Source organism: Saccopteryx leptura, chromosome 6, assembly GCF_036850995.1.
Source record: "Saccopteryx leptura isolate mSacLep1 chromosome 6, mSacLep1_pri_phased_curated, whole genome shotgun sequence".
Taxonomy (NCBI): Eukaryota; Metazoa; Chordata; class Mammalia; order Chiroptera; family Emballonuridae; genus Saccopteryx; species Saccopteryx leptura.
The window spans coordinates 39881415-39895112 of record NC_089508.1 but is presented as its reverse complement, the minus strand read 5'-3'; the positions used below and the strand labels follow the sequence as shown (position 1 = coordinate 39895112).

At 49.0% G+C, this 13698-nt stretch overlaps 1 protein-coding gene across 1 annotated transcript; it reads right to left on the bottom strand.

Annotated features, from left to right (window-relative positions):
• Positions 1–7539: 7539 nt before the first annotated feature.
• SIX1 (SIX homeobox 1) lies at positions 7540–11734 on the bottom strand. The gene is made up of 2 exons (XM_066343347.1): positions 10859–11734; positions 7540–8830 (listed from the first exon to the last, which is right to left on the bottom strand). Exons 1-2 carry the CDS (start codon positions 11416–11418, stop codon positions 8536–8538), a joined length of 855 nt encoding a protein of 284 aa, XP_066199444.1. The 5' UTR covers positions 11419–11734; the 3' UTR covers positions 7540–8535.
• Between the last annotated feature and the right edge of the window lie 1964 nt (positions 11735–13698).

Sequence of the window (13698 nt, the reverse complement as noted above, 5' to 3'; positions counted from 1 at the left end):
CCTCCAAATCCCGGCAGCTCATCTTGCGCCTGCCTAGGGCCTGGGCGAAAGGGACACCTCTGTCCAAGAGCTGGCGCGGGGTCCCAGAGTCCCTACTCCAGCCAGCGTGGGCGCAGAGCTGGGCCGGCTGGAACTGCGGCCCGCGGGGGCACTGGGCCCTCGTGCCAAGGCTGCACACCCCACAGGGATCTGCGCTGGGCCCCAGGCCGCGGGCTTTCCTTCCTGCTCCGGGTTGACCCTGAAGACAGCTGTGACCGTGGCGGCGGCCGTGTCCCACGTTGTCTGGGGGCGCAGGGCGCTTGGGACGCGGCGTGGAAGCCGGCGCGAGAGGCGCCTGGGCCTCGCGCGCCCAGCAACCTCCCCGCTCTCCTCTCTTCTCCTCCCGTGGCTCAGACAGCCTGCCAGCCGGTTCCAGCCCTCTCCCTTCTCCTCCCCCACCCCGCGCCGGGCTCCGCTTTCCCTCCATCAACTCCAGGCCGAATTCAATCCGAGAAGGCTCCTTTGAGCTTTTGTGTTTGCTGGGGAAGATGTGGGCGCAGAAAGGATCGCGTTACAACTTTCATTTCCTGAAATGTTTGAGGGAACATCCAGGGTTTTTATCCCCCCATCAGGCTGGGCGATGGGCTCGGGTTTCAGGCCTTGTCACTCAGCTGTCACCAAACAAACGAAGCTCTCAGAGCCCTGGAGAGGGAGAGCTACCTGCTATTCATGACCCCTGGAGCAGGTGATCGCTCATGGGAAAAACAGGTAGAATTAATCATAGGGCTGTTCACTGTTTCCTCTCCTTTTTGGCAGACCTGCCCACAGTGTGAAACCTGTCAGAAAACAAATTAACTCTTTCTTGTCCCCTGGGGGAACCAAAAGTACATTTTTAGAAAACCCAATACACACAGTCACACCAAATAATTGAGAGTTGGAGAGAACACCTTTACATCCCGCTCTACTTTGCAGTCCCTTAGTCCGTGGGGTTCCCACCTCAGTGGGACTTGGAACATGGGGAAACCAGCAGAGAATGGGGCGTCTGCCAGTCACCTGGTTCTAGCTGCTGAAAAGAGCCCCAGGTGTGGTCTCTGAACTTTCATAGATTTCAACATCTCCTTCCTGCCTGGGTGTCAGTGCAGTTAGGTTGGTCCCAAATAAAAGGAAAAGCTCTTCCCTAACACGGGTTTCTAAAAATTTCTGCAAATTGGTGTTTCTCCTCCCCCAGACTCTTCCTTAAAGCAAATTTGTTGAGCATCCATGTTGAACTCTACATTAGAAAATCCAGTTTCAAAATTTCCCCCATTCATTTCCTTTCTAACTTAAGAGGTAATTTTTTTAAATTACTTTTTGCCTTAGTTAAACAAAGGCAGAAATGTTTACATACTGATGTTCTTTGTTGTATGGATACTGTTGAACTACTTATTCAATATTATGATACAAATTTTAAATTATATCTTCATTTTATATTTTGTACTACTTTTCTTTTTCCTATACCTCTTTCCCTCCCTAGAAAATCATAATATTAGAGGGAAAAAGGAAACGCATACAGATTCACTTCTAAGATATATTAGTGTTGGAAAAGTTAACCAGGACAGCATGGGGTCCTGAAATCAGACTGATTTTTTAAAACAGAAATGCGGTAAGGGGCCTGCATTGTCATTCTGCCATTTAGTTTTTCCATAAAGATTTTTTTGTATGTGTTAGAAATCAAGATACACTGTATGTAAAAATAATCCTCCTGGCCTTCTTTATGAAGATTTTGTCTGTGTATTTTGAAAACAGCCATTGGTTCCAGATTCCCAGAACTTATTTTCTTATTTTAGCAATTTGTACTCAGAGGTAGAGCCCTGAGCAATATTATTCTTCAATTAAAATCAAGAACTTGACTTTAGGAGGAAACACATTGTTTATATAGCATCAGCAACGCATAGAAAATATTCACCACGCATATCTGAAAACAGACAAGGTTTCAATTGTTTAAATGGTATTTTTACTTTGTGGATACTAAGGCACATTGGCCTTGTATCTAGTTCAATTCTTTTTAAGCCTGTTGTCTACTTTCATATTTACAGCATTCTCAATAAATACAGACATAATTCTTGTTCCTTGTAACTACCTCCTTGGCTTAAGAGGTAAAATTGTCTTCTGTAAGTTATTGCTGACTACGTCACTCACAGTCAAGATGTGCATTTTCTGTACAAGCACTGTAAGTTTCTGTTCTATTCCATCAACCATACCAGTCCTGACCATTATAACACACAAAAAGGGAAGGAAGGAAGGAAGGAAGGAAGGAAGGAAGGAAGGGAGGGAGGGAGGGAGGGAGGGAGGGAGGGAGGGAAGGAAGGAAGGAAGGAAGGAAGGAAGGAAGGAAGGAAGGAAGGAAGGAAGGAAGGAAGGGAAAAGTGAAGGAGAACATTATTGCATACTTATTCTTACAGTTCAATATAATATCTGTGTAAGAGCCAATTAAAGATGTCATAGCTATGTGGGTTTGGTTTGGTTTGTTGTTTTTTTTAAAGCCCCATTGCCTTTTCCTGGTATTTAGATCATTTGGATAACTGGCAACTCAAATTAGAATTGAAGTGTTGCAAAGCAGCTAAAACCTTGCATTAAGGAGGGCAGAGGGAAGTAGTTGAGTTTGTAAAAATAATTCATATAAAGTAAAGAAAGTCAAATATACCGAATTTCTGGCTGGAAAATCTGCAGATATTGGATCAGGGATACTGACTAGTTCTATGAAATGTTAAAGAATTGTAATATTCTTTAAGAATCCCAAGACAATTTAATGGCTTATGTTCAGTAAAAATATGTAATCTAGGACTGTTTTTTCCTTTATGATCCCACATACATGTGAGCTCCGATCCTGAACCACCTATCTATTATAAATAAGCCATGGCATTTGAAAAGCCATAATCAATTTTAAATCCTAAATTCAAGTAAATGTTATAGCAAATTATCATAAAAGTGCTTGTGTAAATCCATGGGTGTTTCTATTATTTGGATCTGCCTCTGTAAGACCCACGAAAGATTTACCTTCTAAGTTAAGGAGGTTGGGAAGGATGGATGGCCAGATGAAGAAAGCTTGTTATACACTGTTATACATTTCCAGTGTCTTCTTATTATAGTAAGTTACCAGCCAAAATCTATCTTTCTATTTATCTGTCATTTTAACGACAACCACTAATGGCAGTGAAGAAGGGAGAGCAGCCAATGTCATCTAACATTATTTTAAATTACAATTGGGTAGCCATTTCAGGTAAACTTAAGTGTGAGTGAAATCTGAAGTTAACCTTTTTCTCCTTCAAAGGTAAGATTGGGTTTTGTTTTTTTGTTTTTGCTTGTTTTTCTTTCTGCATTTCCTGTTTGACCACGGGGGGGGGGGGGGTGATTTTAGGAATATTTTAACGTTAAGGCAAAAGAAAACAATTAGTGAGCACTCTCTCAAAAGAAGAGTGGGTGAAAAAGATTCTCATTAGCAAAGCAATAGAGAAGAAAACATTTAGGTGGTTGTGCTGTACCTGCTGAGAACTGGGGTCTCAGCTGTTCATTAACAAGTTAAAAGGAAAGATGCTGAAACTCAGATTGGAGAAGAGACTTGCATCCAGGCGCCTCAAGCAGTCTCTTTCTCTTTGTTTTTAAATGCTACTGGTGTTGTTCCTCGCTGTCTGGAAGTTACCACAGCGTCTAAAACACCGATTGTCATCCTCAGTGGGAGAACAGGTTTCCAATTTCATCAGCTGGAACGAAGTTGTGTGTGTGTACTTGGTTTAAAACACTGGAGAAAATGCAGCTTTTCCAGGGCAGCACTTTTTCTGGGTAGGCGATAAACCCACGATTTTGACTCTTTTCGTTCCTGGCTGACTCGCCCATCTCTTTAGAAAATCTTCCAAGTGGTGCTATTGGGTTCAATCTGACTGGGAGAGGGGTCACTAGACTTTGAGGGGGCTCAAAAGTCCCCACGTAAGGTCACAGAACATACCTGTAGGCCTCGGGTCTCCTCAGGAACTGCCCCATCAGGGGTGAAGTGGGCACCCACACGGTTCTACTGGCTTCCGGAGGTTGGAGGAGGTAGCCTGGGAGAATTTTTAGGCTTGTACTCCTGGGAAAGACTCAGAAAAAGGAGAAACGTATACCACCAGCGCCTCTCCCCATCTTATTTCTATCCCACCCGTCCCTGTCAACTCCACCTACGCCCCAAAGAAAAGCAAAATGTGCGTCCCGTCAGCTGGATCCGCGGCAAGCTGCCTGCGTCGGCCAGTGGCTTCCGGCTGGGGCCCTGGACCGTGCGTGGGAAAGAGACTGATGCTCTCCCCAGGGCCACAAACCTGGGAGCAAACGTCCGACCATGCCACCAGCGAGTAAGCAGAGCTGCCTCCTCGTCCTGCTCGAGATTCTAGAAACCAGGACAGCTCTCCTTGGCCACTGACGTTCTAGGGACAAGCCGGGGAAGGGGAGCCCTGTCCGGCTGGCACCCCTCGGCCGAGGAACGTGGGCGAAGAGCCCAGGTCCGAGAGCCAAGGCCGAGGCTGCAGGCCTTACCTGAAGCAAGAAGGGCCGCGGGGAAAGGGTGGCGGGGCCTAGGCCGCCTCCCGACCAGGTTCAGAGACCTGAGCCAGCTGCCCTGGGCGCAAAGCGCGGGGTCCGAGAACTAGAGCGCGCACACACCTGCGGGCGGGCGGCCGGTGCCAGAAGAGTTTATCCCGCCACCACAGGCCTGGGCCAACCCCGCAATCGTGTGTCCCACGCCGCGCACGTACCTCGCCCGGACCTTAGCTCCAGGACTGCGAGAGGGAACCCGGACTTGGGCCTGGGAGGTGGCTCCCGGGTGCCCAAAACGACGGCACCTGCGTTGTCCCGCGAAGTGCAGGCCGCGGCCTCCTCCACTATCTGGCCCTTCAAAGCCAGCCTAACAGGCTTGGCTCCCAAGTGCTCAGAGGGCTGGACCACCAGACCCCGCGCTTGGAGCTGCGTTGTGAAGCTGGGAGCAGGCAGCAGCGGGGCCCAACTCCCCGCGCCCCGGGAGGCCAAAGTGGCAAGAGCAACCTCCGGAGTGTGCGGGTGGTAGGAGAAACTCCCCAGTGTTCTGCAGCCAGAGACCCGAGGAACGAAAGGGCAGCCTTTTGGCTCCCCAACCTGGAGTTCAGCCCGCACTTTACCGAAGACCTCCAGGCGGGGGAGGCGGGGAGAGCGAAGTCCCTTCAGCCACAGGCGCCGCTGCCGCACCGCGGCCGCGGAGCAGAGCAAGGGCCGCTGCGTGCGGGTTCAGTGCCAGGTGCCCCACGGCCTTGGGGATCCGGGCGGGAGCGGCGTTAACAAGGGTCACATCTCAACTCCGAGTTCGCCGTTAAGTGCCAAGGTCACTGCCTCGTCCTGGAAGCTTCCACTTCAGTTCGGGGTTAAGACCAAGATGCCTTTGCCTGGAGAACGGGTTCAAGACAGGCGATGCCCAGCCCTGGCGGCACCTACCTCCTGCCCGCACCTCCTGGGGCCTTTGGGGGCTCTTGATTTCCCACCTCCTAAGCCAAAAACTGGGGAACCGCCGGCCAAGCCCCCTAGCCTCCGAGTGTGTAGAAAGCTGCTTTTCAGCCAAGAGGTCAAGCCGAGCAGGCAGCCGGGATCCGAACAACACAATGTTCAGATTTAAAACATTAAAAAAGAACGACTCGCCCTAATGTTTTTTTCTTTCTTTCTTTCATTTTACTTGGCAAAATGCTGTACGGTTTCATCCTAAAAACACTTTATTTATAAGCCGTTGTTCATTACTCTTGGCTATCGTTATGAACTCTGTAGAGGAGAAAGGAAAAGTGGCTTTAATTCAGTTAAATTGCGACGCCGGGAAGGTAAATTGGAGGTCCTTTAACAGCTGGTCCTCGAAGATTTCCTCCAGGGGAAAAAATATATATATGGTTAGTTTCCCCTAATGATCGCTCTAAAATGATTGCCAAGAAAACTCAAAAGCAATATCCAAGTTTCTCGCCTCCTGCTTCTCCCTGGTTTCGCCAGACTGAGCCGAGGGTGGCACAGGGAGGTGTATTGTGCAATTTCTTATTAAACACATCTGGCATATGCGCGCTCTGGCTCGAGTGCCAGGGATTTTACAAAGAGTTTATGACTGTGACAGAAAATTGTCCTTTTAACGAGTTTACAAGCAGTAATCACAGAGGCTTTTACAGGACCAGCCCACTCAGCTCCACGCCAGATCTGCAGACATTTCCAAGATTCACCAACCCAGGGAGCAGGAAGTGGTCTCCTACGCCCAGGGAGACAGAACTTCCACGAGCCTAAAATTATACTAAGCAAAGCTGGAAGTGTTAGGGGGGTAGTCATCGGAGTAGGAAGAGAGGGCTTGTAAGAAATTAAAGTAATTGGCCCTTCCTTATTTTCCAGGGAGATTTCCGCGGTGTCCTTTGAAGCCTGTCAGGGTCATTGAAAGCTATCTTTGTGCAGGGTGTTTGTTTTGGGGAGTGAATGTGAAGAATGTGAGGAGATCCCCTGTGAGAGCCCCTCCTGCAGAGGGTGGCATTTCTCCGTGGCCCAAGACGTGGAGAATAAACAACCTAGTGACTTAAATAAACACCAACTTAATGATCCAAAACACTAACAAGGGAGATGGGGACCCTGAGCTCCCAATCCAAATGATCGTCTCTGAGCAGCTGTGTGCACATCTGTCCATCACTGAGAGGAAAATGACTTTATAAGTAAAAGTGACTTCAGTTAAGTACAGTGACCCTTTCTTCCTTGAACTCCGTCAAATCCATTTGACATTTTAAAAAAAACCTCATAATAATAAGGCCATCATCCCCACCCCACCTCAGTTTCCTAGACCAGCACAGGAAAGCTAGGACAGAGTAAGAAAAAAGAAATTATTATATTAATGTTGACACAGATGGGGAAAAATCAAAATTATGAAACTGTCATGTCAGAAAATAGTCTCTCTCTGGGGAACAATACTTTACAAAACACAAGCAAGCCAATCCTGTTATCCTGAGTAGAATTTTAATAAATAATGCCATTTGTTTCACTAATTTTAAAAGCTAAATACAAAGATACACCATTTTTGCCCCAGGCAAAAATAATAATGAGCCTACATGATTACCGTGATTTTTCTGAATACTATCTGGCAGCACTGCAAAAAGCTCCTGTCCTGCTGGTCTGCTTTCTATTTGTACAGGTTAATTCAGAGTTCCTATCCTTGTTCGAGTTTTTTGTGTGTGTGTTTTTCTTTTCCCAAGCAGATAAATTATTTTACTTTCACAGTCTGGTCATAAACTTGTTCATACAAAAAGAGCTGATTTAACATAAAATGCTATGGAGAAGAGCTAGTGGTAAACAAAACTGTGTAGCTAAATAATAAAAAAATAAATACCCCAAAGCTAAATTCATTCACTCATTTTCCTTGTCATATACTTATCACCACTCTTGGTTCAGGTGATGGCCTTTAAAGTATACCCTGCAATTCATAACCACATTAAGTAAGAAAGCAACAAAACTATCTAAAAAGGGGGCGCCCAATGACAGCAATACACAACTCACCTTTCAGAAACAGAACCGTACTCCTGGTGTTCTACTAAGTTTTAATTTAGACAGGTTTAGGTACAATAGAAAAGAAACCTGAAAACACATGCTGTTTTAGTAACAAATACCAGGTTGCCAGATTTGTTGCATATTTTTTGCAAGCTAGAAAGTAGGAACAGGAGAAACCCTTAACAGCAGTAGGCTAGATATGAAAGCTTCGAGGGCATGAGAAGAAATGGCATTCAGGAAAGTGTTGTTTTTTTCACACTGGTACATTTTTTAACGTTTGCCATAAAAAAAACCCAAGAAAACAAAGAACAACCAAAAAACCCCACTAAATTTGACAAAAATAGTTGCATTACTAATGGTTACTTCTAACTGCCTCCCACAGAGAGCATTTAAGACATTTAGGCACTTGTTTTTCCCCCTAATACTGTTATTTCATTTTAAGCTACATAAAGTTGTTTAACACTAAATATGAAAAATGTAAACTTAATTTTTCCCCATCAATAAAAGTTGTAAGATTATGTTTTTCCTTTTCACCTTAAGAAAGCAACCATTTCCTCTCAGGCTGGAGGCTCTTATTTTGACTATTTTGACTTCTCTTTTTCATTTCCCTTTACCCTCTTCCCAAAAGATTTTTTTCCATAAATAAGTTAAAAGGAAATAATTAAAATCCAGTTGATTTATAATTCCCATTCATTGAAGAAGAAAACAAAAAGGGAAAAAGACTACTGAAGCAGGCACAAGGGTTGCCCAGAACCAAGACTGGGTGACTGGGTGCTTTTGTTTGTTTGGGTTTTTTTTTTCTTTTTCCTGATTTCTGTGCTGGGAGGAGAAATGCAAAAGTGGAAAGAGTTGGAGAGAAGAAGATGACTAAGTTTGAGATTGCTGTTGGTTTTGAGTTTCAAAAAGATATCTGTGAAAGTCCACCGTTCCTTTATGCACAAAGAACCCCAGAAACAAGCTGCAAAAATGTTCCTGATTTCTATTTACAAGTGTCCCTAGTCGCCATTTCCAGGCCCAGGCCCTCCCCACTTAGGACCCCAAGTCCACCAGACTAGAGGTGAGAGGGCCCAGCAAGGAGTCCTGGAGCTGGTGCTGGTGAGCCTGCAGGCCGTGGCTGGGCTGTGAGGCCGTTAAGCCCGGGAGAGAATAGTTTGAGCTCCTGGCGTGGCCCATATTGCCCTGCAGCAGAAGGACCGAGTTCTGGTCTGGACTTTGGGGAGGTGAGAATTCTTCTTCTGAGCTGGACATGAGCGGCTTGCCCCCTTCCAGAGGAGAGAGTTGATTCTGCTTGTTGGAGGAGGAGTTATTGTTTTCGGTGTTCTCCCTAAGAAATAGAGGACAACACCATATGGTTAAAAAAAAAAAAGTGTGAGATGGAGGGAGGGGAGCTGGAAGGAGGAAAAGGCCATTGTGCAATCAGTCATAGACCCAAACGGAGGAGCTCCGCTCTCCCGCCGATCCCCAAGGGTCCTGGGGAAAGTCGAGAGACCGAGGAGACTGGAGAAATGGGAAGCTATAGGCAGAGCCCCTGGGGAGGCAGTTCCTTCCTCTTCCAGATTTTAGAAAGCCAGACCAGCACGGCTTATTTGAAACACCTATTTTTAAAATTTTTGTTCAAGCAGTTGTTTTTAAATACCTATCAACTAGCACTACGTTTCGAAGCGAGTCTGGAAACCCTTCAACAAATGGTTATTGGTGAAGAAGAAAACTAACTAGGGACAGACAGTGTCCATGCATACATGGTTTGGGTGAATTAGGTCAACTGTCCTGTTCCCATCCGAGGAAACAAACGTCGAGTTTCCCTGCCCCTGCATGGAGGTTGTGGTTTTTGAGACACAGGACAGGTCATGGGAAGTGGTGTCCAGAGCGGCCCAGTGACCTGAGTAAACACAGGGAGCGCAGCCAGTCTCTCCAATTTCATCAGGTAGTGGGCCCTCGGGCCTGGCTTGTAGGGCTGCCGTTTTGTAACTAAAGTCTAACTGAAACCGAAGTGTCCCTGCCCCCGTGTTACTCACTCAATCCTTACTCCCTCACGCCCCCTTCTCAAACTCCCCACAGACATTCACACCAGCGCATCCTACCCCATCAGGGAAACTTCTCGACCCAGCACAGCTAACGAGCCAATGCCGGGTGCCGGGGCGTTAGTCCCGGTGCTGGGGGCTGGTCAACTTCAGGATCTGGAAGCCCTCGCACTCCGCCTTCTGAGAGCTCGCCTGTCTTGCCCACCCCAGAACCTGCCTGTCACCCGTCCCCCTTTTCCCTCCCATACCGCTCTCAGTCTCTCTCCCAGAAAGCCTATTTCAACTGTATGTATCCACGTTCCCTGCTTTTCCACCCAGAGTGGAAAGCGGAGGCGACATCATCGGCACCCCAGGCTCGGAAGCAAACAAAGGAAAGCCAGCCGGCCCGGCGCTCAGGTTTCCCCTAAACTCGTCAGCTTCCCGGAGCGCTCTTCCTGCTGTCGCCACCGCCCTCGCCGCCGCCTCCCGCACGCTCTTCCGAATCTTTGTCGGAAATTCGACTGCGAGCGGAAGAAGCGGGGCCAGGTGGCCGGGGATGTTGGTGCGAGGAGGTGGAGACAGAGACAAGTTTTAAAAATACTGCCTTCTGAGGTCCAAGACGAGAGAAGCCTGCGACTGAAGACCCCTTCCTCGTGCAGGGCGACAGCGTGGACAGCCAGATGGACGGGCCGCGGCGCCGGACCACGCACAAGGGGGCCCAGAGAGGAGCGATCCTTTCTGGGTTTAGGGCGTCGGGGAGTGAATGCAGCGCCACCTCTCCCAAAGCTCTTTTCGCGTGGAATTTTGAAAGACTCCTCCCTTTGTAAGGCTAGTGAGAAATGAAACGGCCATCTCTCGCCCAAAAGACTAGGATGAGAGCGCAAGTAAAGCACTGGGGGGCAGTGGGGGCAAAGTCGAAGCCTCAGGCCAGCTCCACCCCTCCCAAGAGCAAAAGGAGAGAGATTCACGGCCCTCAGCCCACACTGAACCCCTTCCCTCGCGTTACCAATCAACATTTCCCTTCTAGTTAATTTAGAAACTCACTCTCCACCCCTTACATCTCGCCCAACCAGCCAGGGGACGCATGAAAAACAGCGCCAATATTTCTCGACATTCACACCCCAAGAAGCCCACGCGCGGGCGCTCAAATCAAACAAGTTCCCATCCCTAGCAAACGATCTCAGAGTTCATGAACTTTCGCTGCAGTGCTGCGGGGGCCCGGGCGCCGCCCGGCGGACCGGCTCCGGCGGGCTGGCAGGACGCGGTGGCCAGAGCCTGCGGGGGCGGGGATGGGCGGAGGGGAATGGAAGGCATCCCGGGGTCGCCCCAGCAGCGGGAAGCACGCCGCGTACCTTTCCTTGGCCTCGGCGGCCCGGTCTCTTTGCCTCCGGTTCTTAAACCAGTTGCTGACTTGGGTGGTGGTGAGGCCGGTGGCCTCGGCCAGCTCCCGCTTCTCACGCGGCGAGGGGTAGGGGTTATGCGCGTACCACTCGCGCAGCACGCCCCGCGACTTCTCTTTGAAGCAGTAGCTGGTCTCTTCGCCGTCCCAGATAGTGCGCGGCAGCGGGAATTTTCGGCGCACCCGATATTTACCCACAGCACCCAAAGGCCGGCCGCGCAGCTTCTCGGCCTCCACGTAGTGCGCCTTCAACCACAATTGCTGCAGCTTGGGGTGGTTGTGAGGCGAGAACTGGTGGCTCTCCAGGATCTTGTAAAGCTCGCGGAAGTTGCCGCGGTGGAAGGCGACCACGGCCTTGGCCTTGAGAACGCTCTCGTTCTTGTGCAGGTGGTCGCAGGCGGGCAGTGACCACAGGAACCTGCCTAGGCGCTCCAGGTTCCCACCTTGCTGCAGAACCTCGCACACGCACGCCACTTGCTCCTGCGTAAAGCCGAACGACGGCAGCATCGACATGGCTGGGGCCTGCCGGAGCGCACTGCCGGGGCGCACGCGGCAGGGAGCAGAGCCGAAAATGCAGGGGGCGGCAGCCGTAGGGAGGGGGGCGCGGCTGCTCCTAACCCCCTTCCTAGCCTTTCCCTAGCCGAAAGCGCAAGTCGAGATTTGGGGATAGGCGGCCAGGAAAGAGCAGGACGAGGAGTGGAGCGCGCGCAGAACACGAAGAAATCGGCTCGCTCCCAGCCTTTCGGGCCTCGCTGGCTCCAGCCTTCCGCGGGGTGGATGCTGCTTGTTGCTGGGGAACTTGGTTTCTGTTCTCCAGGCAGCTGCCTTAAAGCGCGCAGTGTCCCCGGCGCGCTGATTGGCTGCGGGCGGCGCCAATCCGGGGCTGGCCAGCCCGCGCGCCGCTGAGCCGGGCCGGGAGGCCGCAACGCCCAGTGTGGGGAGGGCAAGGCTGTGAAGTGGGGGACTGGGAGTGGTGTGAGGAGAAAGACCCGGAGAGGTGGGAAGCGAGGTGGAGGGCGGAGGGAGGAGAGAGGGAGGGAGCCTCACTGCCCAGGAGCGGGAGGGGATGGATGGGTTGGTGATCGCGTCAGGACCCTGCAACGTGAGCCCCTTCTCTAGTGTCACCTAAGGGCAGCCGCGCACATCTCTGAGCAAATCAATGACTCCAGACCTTCTAATTCCCCTCCTCTACCTCCGTACCCCTGCCCCTGTCCCTTTCCCAGTCAGCTCATATTTAATTACCTTAATGTTGGAATGAATAAGTAATGGATTGATGAATAGCTTATAGGACGAGATAAATAATACAAGAGCAGACTAAAGCTCTGGGCTGCAGCCTGTAGAAGAGTGTCTTCTCTCTGGCCTTTGAGCTCCAGGAGCCAAACCTAATTTCCTCCTCCCGTCTCTCCCCATCAACCCCCCCTCACACACACACCCACACACATACACAACGCCCTCCAAAGGGCACGTGTACTCTACGCTGGATAGCGCTTCCCTCATTGTCAGGAGCCCGGGACTATTTGGGACCACGCAAAGAGTTGTTGCAGAGCAGAGAAAGATTCTGAGAGTTCATTTGTGATCTAGCATCTTAATATTCTATGGTTTAAGCCTGCGGGCTTCTGGACTCAGTTTCCCCATCAGCGCTGTAACCTTTTCCAAGGCCACCTCTGCTACCACGGATGGCCCAGAAGCTTACTTGCTGTTAGCAAAAACGCTTTCGGAACCTCGTATGAAAGGCGCTGGATGGGGTGTAAATTAAATAGAACTGGTACGGCTCCAATAACCATCCGGTTGTAACATAATCCTTGCCCCGCTCTGAGAGGGACACTTTCCTCAAAGTGAGGACGACAGCAGCTCCAAGAAGATTAAATAAAGTGTGTGTGTGTGTGTGTGTGTGTGTGTGTGTGTGTGTGTCTGTGTGTGTGCGTGCGCGCGCGCGCGCGCGTGTTGCAATGCTGGCCTATTTTACTGCCAGGGAATGAGAGATGTCCTGCAATTTCAGTCCCATCATCTGTTATTTTGTGTATGTGTTGAGAGTGCTTAGTAAAACTGCACAAACAAATGAAGCTGTAATTATCTTAAGCCTCATTTGCACACCTTGTTCCAAAGCAATTACTAAAAAGATTTTGAAAACAATTAGTATCTCTAAACAAAGATAATCTATTGTCAGTAGCTGAGACTGGCAGAAGATAAGAACAATGCGTGGAGATAAGGGGAGCCAAACGGTGGAAGGAGAGTGACTTTATGACTGTACTTATCTCTGATTAGATAACTTCAAAACAGAATTGTAAGTACACTTCAAAAATGCTTTTGATTTAAATGCACCCTCTTAGTGAATGCAAAGAACAGATTCTAGGCTCTTTAAACTTGCTTTTCTTCTTTAAGTATTTTGATTCCACCAGCCAAAGCCCCTTTCCACAGAACCATTTGCATATTGAGACATAAGTAGCTGAAGAAGCAGCACCGTGTGGGTTTCCCCTTGTATTATTTATACGGTTTTAAAATAATGCACCCAGTCCAGTGTACCCTGTAATGTACATTTTAAACTGAAGAAGGATTTCTACCTCCTGGCTGCCTCTCCAGAGATTTTCAAGTGCAGGGAAGCCGCTTCTCCACTGAACACCCACACAATGCTTTTTGCATCTTTTAAGCTCTGCAGTATCCCATGTAATTAGACCTTGGAAACAGATGTTGATATTTCATTACATTTAGAATTGTTTTTAAAGTGCATTTAATGGGTGCATATTATTTCAAAAGAGCCCCTACCAACGGTGTGCCCAATGGCTTACTTCTAAA

Bases quoted from the DNA above. Each gene is read 5' to 3' on its own strand.
- SIX1 (XM_066343347.1), bottom strand. From the start codon at position 11,418: ATGTCGATGCTGCCGTCGTTCGGCTTTACGCAGGAGCAAGTGGCGTGC. The intron at 8,831-10,858 runs GTACGCGGCGTG...TCTATTTCTTAG, and splicing joins GCCGCCGAGGCCAAGGAAAG to GGAGAACACCGAAAACAATA.